Source organism: Furipterus horrens, unplaced genomic scaffold, assembly GCF_987537825.1.
Source record: "Furipterus horrens unplaced genomic scaffold, mFurHor1.1.pri manual_scaffold_13, whole genome shotgun sequence".
NCBI lineage: Eukaryota > Metazoa > Chordata > Mammalia > Chiroptera > Furipteridae > Furipterus > Furipterus horrens.
This window is the reverse complement of record NW_028327183.1, coordinates 19,270,227-19,281,522: the sequence shown is the minus strand read 5'-3', so window position 1 is coordinate 19,281,522 and position 11,296 is coordinate 19,270,227. Positions and strand designations below refer to the sequence as shown.

At 38.5% G+C, this 11,296-nt stretch overlaps 1 protein-coding gene and 1 non-coding gene across 2 annotated transcripts in view; both read left to right on the top strand.

Annotated features, from left to right (window-relative positions):
- The first annotated feature begins 84 nt into the window (after window positions 1-84).
- SF3B3 (splicing factor 3b subunit 3) overlaps window positions 85-11,296 on the top strand; it is a 49,000-nt gene continuing 37,788 nt past the window's right edge. Inside the window, exons 1-5 of the mRNA XM_090261355.1 lie at window positions 85-196; window positions 3,470-3,604; window positions 5,007-5,333; window positions 6,048-6,220; window positions 6,769-6,910. Of these exons, the coding sequence (XP_090117481.1) occupies window positions 3,535-3,604; window positions 5,007-5,333; window positions 6,048-6,220; window positions 6,769-6,910 (712 nt within the window). The 5' untranslated portion in view covers window positions 85-196; window positions 3,470-3,534. The remainder of the gene's footprint in view (window positions 197-3,469; window positions 3,605-5,006; window positions 5,334-6,047; window positions 6,221-6,768; window positions 6,911-11,296) is intronic.
- On the top strand, window positions 5,620-5,699 carry LOC149994192 (small nucleolar RNA SNORD111). The gene has a single exon (XR_016507959.1). It is a non-coding gene; the product is annotated as a small nucleolar RNA SNORD111 (small nucleolar RNA).

The window sequence follows — 11,296 nt, the reverse complement described above, 5'->3', positions numbered from 1 at the left end:
GTAAGACCGAAACATTAAAAAAATTATATATACATTCTTTGGGCGCGGGTTGGGGCCTTTTTCCGCCGCGCGGTATCCGGAAGGTCCCTATCTTGCGAGCTGATGGCTGATGCGGGCGGGTTGGTGTTGGCGGTGTCTTAGCCCTTGAAGGGACTGTTCATCCGTTGGATATCTACACCATCCTCCCGGCTGCAGGGTAAAGAAGCGGCCTCCTGCTTTCTCCCGGCGCACAGAGGCGTAGAACGGCCATATAGGAGTGTGCATTGGGTTTTTGCTGGCGGGGGGGGGGGGGGTCCCTGAGGAAGCCTAGGCCTGAGAGGTCCGGGCTAGGAACGTAAAGGTCGACCAAAACGCTGGGGGCGTGAAAACGGCTACCAGCAATTATTCCCTGTTTCTGTCTACAAGGTGGGAAGGAGATCTAGCTTAAAATAATCCTTTAGGGATTGCGTAGCTTTTAGGCCGTGGGGTCTCTTCGGGTTTCGGGGAGGTCTCCTGGAGAGAGAAGGAGCACACAGACGCGAAGGTGAAAAAACCCAGTGTGTTAAAAACGAAAATAACAAAAAGTTTGAAGCTAAGACCCTGTTTTGAATTGCGATTTGATACTTTGGTTAGCTTGTGTTGTTCCTCTCATCCTTAGTTTTATCATTTGCAAAATGGGCAATAGTTCTACCTTGAAGACTTGGCAGAGTTTAAATGGGATAATCTTCATTTGGCACATGAGAAGGAATGGCGCAAACAATCGCAGGCTATTTTTTCTAGTAATCACAGACAGGGAAGAAGCGAGGGAAGTCGCAAAATGCACCAGTTTTGGCCGTTGATGGTTCTTGGTGCATAGTTCTTGTAGTTTTAGGCGAATATTCCTCTGAAATGCACCTTCCTCCATTCCCCAAGATAAAAAAAAATAGCTGGGGAATTTGGATCTAGCTAGGTTTGGGGAAAACGAATTCCAACGATGGAAATTGATGGCCTCAGTTACAAAGGAACTTAAAAGTAGGCCAAGTTCTTCAGCTATAAAGAATGAAAAGTAGCCTGGAGGGAGCTTTTATGAGGTTTGGAAGTGGCCCCTGGTTTCCTCTGCCTTAAAAAACAAAACAAACAAAAATCCAGTTCTTTGCCTTTAATATAGTGGGTTGGCCAAAAAGTCCATTATGTTTTTTGCTTATGATGGCTCTAGTAGTGCTTAGTTGTCTTTAACTTCATATGAAACAATTTTGTTAAATTGTATTGTCACAGCTGTCAAATCTGTACATTAAAAAAACCCAGCAGATCGGTGAGTTTTTGTGTAGCTATTTTAGTACTGAAGATGAAAGAAAATAGCAACATTTTTAGGGTATTATGCTTTTATTATTTTAAGGAAGGTAGAAAGGCAACTAAAATGCAAAAAAGATGTGCAGTGTATGGAGAAGGTGCTGTGACTGATCAAACGTGTCAGAAGTGGTTTGCGAAGTTTCTTGAACTATTGACATTTTGACCAAATAATTCTTTCTTGTGGGGCTGTCTAATGCACTGGAAGATGTTTAGCATTACCTGTGGCCTCTACCCACTAGAAGCCAATAGCGGGAAATAGCAGACATACTAAAAATATCCAAATCAATAGTTATTGGTGAAAATGGAATAAAACCATATGAACTTTTTTTTGCCAACCACTCAGTAGTTAATCTTACAACATAACAGATAAGGCTAATGACATGAAAAGGGTTTCATTATAAATCGTGTTATTGATACCTGCAACTATGAAATTTTAAACCAGAGCAAGATGCTAGAATACAGATACTGAAGTGTGTTTAAGAATTATATTTGCTACTTTTCAATTGAGAGCAATCACAACCTGTTCTCTTATTTTTTGCCCCCTGACTTAAAGCTGAGCACAGCTTTCCCTAGAACTTTCCCACTGTCTAAGCCCCTCTCTGTGTGCGTGTGTATCCATGTCTCCAGCTGTTTTTGCTTTTTCTCGTAGGTCATTTCCCTCCTCTCCCTTGTGTCACCTCAGACCTTCTCTTCTTTCCCTGTCACCCTAGAAGAACATTAAAGATGTTCCTTAGTTTCAAGTAGGGAAGTTTATATCCATTTCCATCCTGGAAAATTGATCTTTTTCTCTCAGTCATCCTGCCCAGAAATGATTATTATGTATAAAGACATTTATCTTTTTTCACTTAAAACCACATTAGTATATTAATCACACAGGGATTATTTGGGTTTTTCAAGTTCCCTTGCTTTTGCCTCTAAATAATTGAGGTAAGATAACTCAGTTTATTTTCCAGCAGTAACTATATATAGGTATAGTTTGGGGTAATTCTTTGATGGTAGAAGTAAGTTTGTGGTCTTAAGTTCTTTGTGATGAGAAGAACCCTTTTTTGTGACTGCTCCTTCGGGGGGACCTTCTGAAGTAGCAGGAATTCCGTTTTGTTTTAGTTTTTGATAGTAGGTCTATATTTTAAATTTAATCAGATATAGAGCCATAGAAGAGATGCAAATGAGAACTACGCTAAGTTATCTGTTAGATGAGCAGAGGTCTGGTTGTGGTAGAATAGGGACTCTTGCGTTGTTGGGGATGTAAATCGATGAGTTTCTTTGAGAGGTAAGTTTGGCGCTATTTATCAGATTTTCAGTTGTATGAATCCCTCAATCCAGCAGTTACACTTCTATGAATTGTGGAGATATAGTCATGCACATATAAATGATCTATATATGAGTGACTTTTTGTAGCAGTAGTCATCATAATAAGCAATTGGGAACAACCTAAATGTTCATTAGTAGGGTATTGGCAGAATGAATTCTAACGTATCCATTCAATAGCGTACTCTGCAGCTGTAAAATAAAAATGAGAAAGCCCTTCATTGCTGCTATCTCCAAGATAGATAAAATAAAAAATAAATTGCAATGTAATGTGAGTGTACAATACATAGTATCCAACCTTTACTTTAAAAAAGGGGATAAAATAATATATTAATGTACGTTTTTGCTTATTCGTACAGAAAATATCTGGAAGGACAGAATAGATTCAACTTAGTGAAACTGATTCCCCAGGGAGAACTGGATGGCTAGGAAATGGATGGAGAGCTTTTTGCTGTGTGAACACTTAGCCTATTCAAATACAAGTACAAATAGACCTACTTAGTTTATGTGACAAAAAAAGCAAATACACAGTGTTGCATTAATGGTCCACATTCTAGTTCCCAACATTTTTACCACCTGTTAAGTGACCTCAGATATGTGATTTAATTTCTTAGCCTTAATTTCCTCTTCTGTAAAAGGAGTTTTAATATTAACTGCTTTATAGGTTTCTTGTGAGATTAGAGCCAAAGTATATATAGTCATATATATGGAAGGCACTCTTAATTATAAATATTATACCTCATAGGCCTTCCTCTACTCTTTCTGCTACCTTAAGCTAGAAATTCCTACATAGAAATGTCTGTTCAAATAACAATTTCCCAGCTGATAGTTTTCTGCTTTTATGTGTTCTTAGCTTGCTTTGACGTGGTATAATCAGCGCTTGGATTGTGGAGTGTTGGGTGGCTCAGTGTTGCCACAATGTTCCTATACAACTTGACCTTGCAGCGAGCCACTGGTATCAGCTTTGCCATTCATGGCAACTTCTCTGGTAAGTTGTCCAGTTTCTGTATTTCTGAATATAACTTTTAAAAAAAGATACGATTTATTTTTAGAGTGAGGGGAAGGGAGGGAAAAAGAGGAAGAGAAACATTGATCAGTTCCTTCTTGTACGTACCCTGACCAGGGACTGTGCCCTGACTGGGAATTGAACTGGCAACCCTTCATTTTGCCCAACCAACTGAGCTATACCAGTCAGGGCTGAATATAACATTTTTAATATTACTAGTTTTATAATTCATTTATTTCAAATTCAAAAATTGGGCAATTACACAAAGAAATTTTAATCATTAGAGAACACTAATTTCCATAATGCTTTATAAAGTCTCCAACGCACTTTGGAATACTTGATTTTATCTGATACCCAAATGACCTTTGGCAAGTAAGGTGGCCTGGTAAGTGGTGGCATTGAGCAAATGAGAATGGATTGGGATGGCTAAGAGTGGGATATACAGTAGAATAGGAAGCCATTAAGGTAGTGAAGATGTGACAGGGGAGGTAGAAAGAAAGTGAAGGATATGAGTTTCTAACCTAGGTAGCAGAGAAAAGGATAGTAGAAAAGGTTAGTTGAGCCCAGAGTGGGAGTTTGGGCAAGGAGGAACTTAGTTATTTTAAGCATTTATTTTAAAGTTGATGACAACTTATCCAGGTGGAATTATATAGATGGAGACAAGTTGATTGTTACACACTTTGAGGTATTGATAGCAGTTAAGAAAGTAAGTGAATTTTTTTTAGGTGTTAGTTTAGAAATAAACACTGTATTTTTTTCAAGATTTTATTTATTTATTTTTAGAAAGAGGTAAAGGGAGGAGAAAAAAAGAAAACCATCAGTGGGTGTTTGCCCCTCACACACCCCCAACTGGGGACTTGACCTGCAGCCCAGGCATGTGCCCTGACTAGGAATTGAACCAGCGACCCTTTGGTTTGCAATCTGGCACTCAGTCCATTGAGCCACACCAGCCAGGGCTAAACTGTATTTAGATGATAGCTTTAAAAGTTCTTTGAGACACTACATCAAATTGCAGAGAATGTTAATATGATTTCTTAGAGCAATAGCCTTAAAAATAGATTAGAAAGAACCTTTGGAGATTTTTAATTGTATGACACTAAGGATACATTAATACCATTTATGGGCAGTGCCCAATTATACAGATTGATGGCAAATGTTAGAAAAATAAAAAGGTTTCTAAGAAAGTAACTTGTATAACCAATATTTTAAAAACTTATTTGACAGCATTTTTGTTAGATCAGTACCTTTTTAAATAGAATAAATTAACTTAAAATACTGAGCCCCCAACCCATTTAATTACATCTATCTTTAGTGGCTTGACTCATCCAGGTTACTTTTTGGATTAGTTCTGATTTTTCATGGTCTTTATTTTTTGCTAATCTAGGAACCAAACAACAGGAAATTGTTGTTTCTCGTGGAAAGATCTTGGAGCTCCTTCGCCCGGATCCCAATACTGGCAAAGTGCACACCCTACTTACTGTGGAAGTATTTGGTGTTATTCGGTCTCTCATGGCCTTTAGGCTGACAGGTGGCACCAAAGACTACATTGTGGTTGGCAGTGATTCAGGTCGAATTGTTATTCTGGAATACCAGCCATCTAAGAATATGTTTGAGAAAATTCATCAAGAAACCTTTGGCAAGAGTGGATGCCGCCGTATTGTTCCTGGCCAGTTCTTAGCTGTGGATCCCAAAGGGCGAGCTGTTATGATTAGTGAGTGACTTGCTCTGTTGAGTGCTTCTCTAACTATTGTAGATGCTCACTTCAGGATGATAATGCTATGATCTGGGAAGTATACTAACAAATCATAACTGGGTAAAGTTTGGGTCATATGTATATTAACTCCATGGTTTCCTTTTAAAACAATGGAAAACTTAACACACCTTATCTACTTACTGTGTAGTTGGAAGTTGATGTTTTTCTGTTTTTTTATCTGTAAGCAAAAAGACTACAATAAAGTGGTTTCATGTTATTAGACAATGAATATGGTTGCTTTCATCAGCCTGAAGTGATGATTCACATTCATGTCTCTTCTCTGACAAATCTCTTGAAGAAAATTCTGTGTATCTGATCAGGCCTCTAGAGGGCAGCCTTCTCCAACCTGTCACAAAATCACTTGACCTAATTGAAAGAAGAAACCTGGCAGTTCTATGTATTATTGTTTAGTTGCCCAACATCATTAAATCTAGGGCACACTAAAAACTTTTAAAGAGTTATTGAGGTAGTATGATCTCTCTTAGGAAGGAGGTAGGTAAATGATGCTGTTGTCTATTCTAATAATAGAAAGCAAATCCTAAGTTAGTATACATATAGGGTTTGGGCTGGCTGTTAAGGATTTTTAAAAATAATTGTGATGAGATTCTAGCTGTTCTTTAAGCCCCTTTATTCATTATCTGGAAATCTTGTGTATTTTGTCTTCAACTGCAGGTGCTATTGAGAAACAGAAATTGGTGTATATCTTGAACAGAGATGCTGCAGCCCGGCTGACCATCTCATCTCCCCTGGAGGCCCACAAAGCAAACACTTTAGTATATCATGTGGTTGGCGTAGATGTGGGATTTGAAAATCCAATGTTTGCTTGTCTGGAAATGGATTATGAGGTAATGGGGATTGTGTGTGTGTGTTGTTTCTTTCTCTCCTTTTTATTTTTACAGTCCACCTCAGAGCTTTCTTAAGGTTATTTTCTTCATTGTTTAATCTCACATTCGTGTAGTTAACAATTTTTTTCCATATTCCAAGTGCCTTACTGAAATTTGAAATGTTTCAGAGCTTACCTGACTATATAATAGCACTTCTATTTGAGTTGAACAATCTCCCTGTGGAAACGGGATTTATTGAGAAAAGATGCCTAAAAAAGTAGGTAAAACTTTTTGGGATATAGTTTTTAAGATAGTGAAAGGTGGAGCATACTATTTTTTTCCTTGAGTGTAAGGGAAAGATGAGAGAACCTTGATCCCAGAGTTAGGAGACCTGGGCTCTTATTCCAGCTTTACCATTACCTAGTAGTGTGAACTTTGGCAAACCCTTTGGTATTTGTGGACCTCTGCTTCCTCATTGGTGAAGTGGAAGAATCCTGATGTCTTTTCCAGCTCTAAAAGTTTGAGTTTATGGTATTGATTAGTCTTTGTGCTATTGTATTCCTCTATAGGAAGCAGACAATGATCCAACAGGGGAAGCAGCAGCTAATACCCAGCAGACGCTTACTTTCTATGAATTAGACCTTGGTTTAAATCATGTGGTCCGAAAATACAGTGAACCTTTGGAGGAACATGGCAACTTCCTTATCACAGGTACTTTTCTTGCAGAGTTGCTCTGTACCATTTTGCCTGGTCCATTTTAGGCCCAAACTTGGGATGGTTTACTTAATAGGGTCTGGAAGCTAACTTATTTATAGTAAACCTGCGTAACTTGTCTGTGTTTTGGCGAGGTTAGACGTTCATGTGATGGTTAACTCTTATTCTCTAATGGGGGCAGAGAAGAAAGGACAAGAAGAGCATTCACCTTGGAATATTGATTGCTGTTGGCCACTGATATTTTGACTGTAATCAGTCTTTCATTCTCATTAAGAAAATCAAAACCTAGGTTTTTGAAAAAACAAATGAAATAGACAAACCCAGCAACATAAACTATGTTCATGAATTTAAAAACTTAATGAATTAGAAATGTTTTTCAAAACTTATGTGCTCCAAGAAGAAATTAAGAACCTAAATAAACCAGTATCCATTAAAGAAATTGGAACAGTAGTCAAAAATCTCTTTTTCTCCAAAAGATTTAAGGTCCAGAATTTTCAGGGACCTTGAATTTCTCCAGAGAATAGAAAACTAATTAAAACTAATGTACCACTTTATGAGCCTAATATAACTTCAGTGTCAAAACTGAGGAAGGACAGTAACAAAAGTTTACAGGCTAATTCTACATGTGATTATAGATACAGAAATCTGTAAGTTTAGCAAATCAGATTGAATAGTTTTTTTTTTTTTTTTTTTTTTTTTAATTATAAAAATCATTTATTTTAGGAGAGAGGGGAAGGGAGGGAGAAAGAGAGGGAGAGTGAGAGGGAGAGACTCATGGAAAACATTGATTGATTGCTTCTTATATGTGCACTTACTGGGACCAAACCTGCAGCCCAGGCATGTGCCCTGATCAGGATCGAACTGGCAACCTTTTTGCTTTGCGGGATGATGTCCAACCAACTGAGCCACACCAGTCAGGGCAGAACAGCATTTTTTTTTTTTAAATATATTTTATTGATTATATTGTTACAATAGTTCCAATTTTTTCCCCTTTGTTCCCCTCCGCCCAGCATCCCCCTCCCCTAACAATCTCCCCCTCAAGTCCATGCCCATGGGTCGTACATACAAGCTCTACTGCCTCACCCTTTCATATATTCTTCTTTAAAAAAAAAATTAATTAATTATTTTAACAATAAAAATAACAATCCCTCCTTCTCAGACTTAAGACTCTTTATAATCTTATAAAGGACAACGGGCGATGGTCTCGAGCTCCTCTAGCTGCTTCAAGCTGGACATGGTCGTCGTCCTACCTACCCTTGGGTCCAGAAATCCCTAATAAGAGTGGGGGTGTAGAGGGGAGGGTGACCTTCCCACATGGGGAAGGATCATGCAGACTCCAGGTCAGTTGGCTGTCCCTGGATAACAGCATTCTTGATTTAACAGGCTGGCATCCTTGTTGTATTCTGGGGACAACAGATTTGGCAACAGGGTTAAAAGACATCATTCAATCCATAACTACTAGATGACAAAAGGCAGGTATTAATTTTTCAGTGTCCCACATTAGGGAAAAGAAGGGCTTCTTTGGAGGAAGGTGTGCCAGGTACTTCTCACCTGTCCAAAACCCTTTTGCCCATTATACTTAGTTTGGGCTGAGGGAAATATTTTAGGTTTTCCCCCTCCCAGACCTCTGGGCTCTTTCTGTCCAAGCCATTAGGATAGAAAAGAGAAACCAGTTTTAATGTGAAGCCCACAGACCACCCCATTCTTCACCAACCCAGCCACTTAGTTCAGCCAAACCATGCGTCTCAGGAGGCAGCAATGTAGACAGGATTAAGTGAGGCCTACACTACAGATAAGGTAATGAGATCATAGGCTTATGCCCTTTGAAAACAGAAAACATATGTTAATTTATGTAACATAACCCACATACAAGACTCTAAATCTGTAAGACTGTCCTATTGAAAAGACATCCAGTTGCAAGGCATTTGACATTCTTCTTGCCTGTAAATTAAACATCTTTGATAATACCACAGACATAGTTTAACTTTCAAATGAAAACAAATTTTAAATGAAAAGAAACTTTAAAGATGGTTAGCTGCACTACTTTATAGCCTACCACTGAGCATTGTGATTTTCCTTGAATCACGATTTTTCTCCCTGAGATTACCCTCCTTGTCATTAAAGGGACTTCATTAAGTCCATTTTTAATTTATCCTGTTCATTTGCATAAACACAACAAGAGTAGCAAATGATCACTTATGATCTTTAGTTCTGCTTTGCTGAAACTTACACAAGGAACATTTAGGGTGATCTTCAGTTTGCCCTTCAGGGCACAGAAGCTGAACCACATACCTGGCATTCAGCCTTGCCTGTAAACACCCATCTTTTCCAAGTCCTTCTGGTTTTCCATTGTGCCTTAAGGTCCCTTCCAGCCATCTTTCAGGAAAACAACCTTCATTCCTTCCCTGGAAAGATTGCCATGGACCGCACATCCAACCAAGGTACCAGGCCTTTTATCTCGTGGGCTTTTATTACCTTCGAAAGTCAATCCCAGTTCCTCAGGGCTTTTTGGTAACAACCAGAGCCCAAGCATGTCTTCTTTAGGCGTGACATTCCAGTCAAAATCTTGGTCAAAAAAACCTCTATTAATAACTGGTCTTACTAGTTTTATGCAAAGAAACTTATGTCATTCATTACTTACTTCTTTAGAATGCCAAACTCTGGAGGGATCAGATAGGGAGAAAAATATACAGTGTGAAGGAAAATCCTTGTCCTTCTAATATTCACTGAACTTGCATTTCCATTCTTTATATTTTCATTTTTTCCTCCACTAAAAAAATTTTTTTTGTTGTTTTTCCATTACAGTTGTCCCACTTTTTCCCCCTTCTTGCTTCCCCCCACCCAGTTGTCCATGTCCGTGGGTCATTTATACATGTTCTTTGACTAGACCCTTCCCCTTCATACCCCCTTCTCTCCCTCCCATCTCCCCTTTTGTTACTGTTAGTTTATTCCTTGTTTACATACCTCTGGTTCAATTTTGCCCATTTGTTTGTGTTGTTCATTAGTTTCCTGTAATAGGTGATAGCATAAGGTATTTTTCTTTCGTTGCCTGGCTTATTTCGCTAAGCATAATTCTCTCTAGTTCCATCCATGTTGTTGCAAATGGTAGAAGTTCCTTCTTTCTTCCTGCTATGTAGTACTCCATTGTGTAAATGTACCACAGTTTTTTTGATCCACTCATCTACGGATGGGCACTTACGCTGTATCCAGCACTTGGCTATTGTAAATAGTGCTGCTTAAAGCAGACCCTTTAGCATCTCTTGCAATGCTGGTTTGGTGGCAGAACAGCATTTTAAATGCATTATAGCTAAATAAGATTTTTGTAGGAGCTCAAAATTTTTCACCATTAGGAAATTAATATCAGGGTTTTTTTTAAGGTATATTTTATTGATTATGCTGTTACAGTTGTCCCAATTTTTCCCCTTTGCCCACCCCGGCCTGGTACCCTCCTTCCCTCCAGCAATCCCCTACCCTTTAGTTCATGTTCATGGGTCATGCATATGAGTTCTTAGGCTTCTTTATTTCCTGTACTGTTCTTAACATCCTCCTGTCTATTTTGTATCTACCAATTTTTACTTTTTAATCCCTGCACCTTTTCCCCTTTCTTCCCCTTCCCCACTGATAACCCTCCAAATGATCTCCATGTCAATGATTCTGTTCCTATTCTAGTTGTTTGCTTAGTTTGTTTTTGTTTTTTAGATTCAGTTGTTGATAGTGGTAAGTTTGTGGTCATTTCTAATTTTCATAGTTTTGATCTTCTTTTTCTTAAGTCCCTTTAACATTACACGTAGTAATGGCTTGGTGATGATGAACTCCTTTAGCTTTACCTTGTCTGGGAAGCACTTCATCTGCCCTTCCATTCCAAATGATAGCTGTGCTGGATAGAGTAACCTTGGTTGTAGGGCCTTGCTTTTCTTCACCCTGATTACTTCTTGCCAATCCCTTCTTGCCTGTAAAGTTTCTTTTGAGAAATCAGCTGATAGTCTTATAGGCACCCTTTTCTTTGTAGGTAACGCCCTTCTTTTCTCTTGTTGCTAAGAAGATTCTCTATCTTTAACCTTTGGCATTTTAATCATGCTGTGTCTTGGTGTGGTCCTCATTGAGTCCAGCTTGTTTGGGAGTCTCTGTGCTTCCTGAACTTGTATGTCTATTTCCTTCGCCAAGTTAGGGAAGTTTTCTTTCATTATTTTTTCATGTAAGTTTTTAATTTCTTGTTCTTCTTTTTCTCCTTCTGGCATCCCTATGATTTGGATGTTGGCACTTTTGGAGATGTCCCAGAGTCTTTTTGTACTATCCTTGTTTTTTGGAATTCTTGTTTCTCTTCTGGTTGACTGTTTATTTCTTCCTTATGTTCCAAATCGTTTATATGAACCCGGCTTCCTT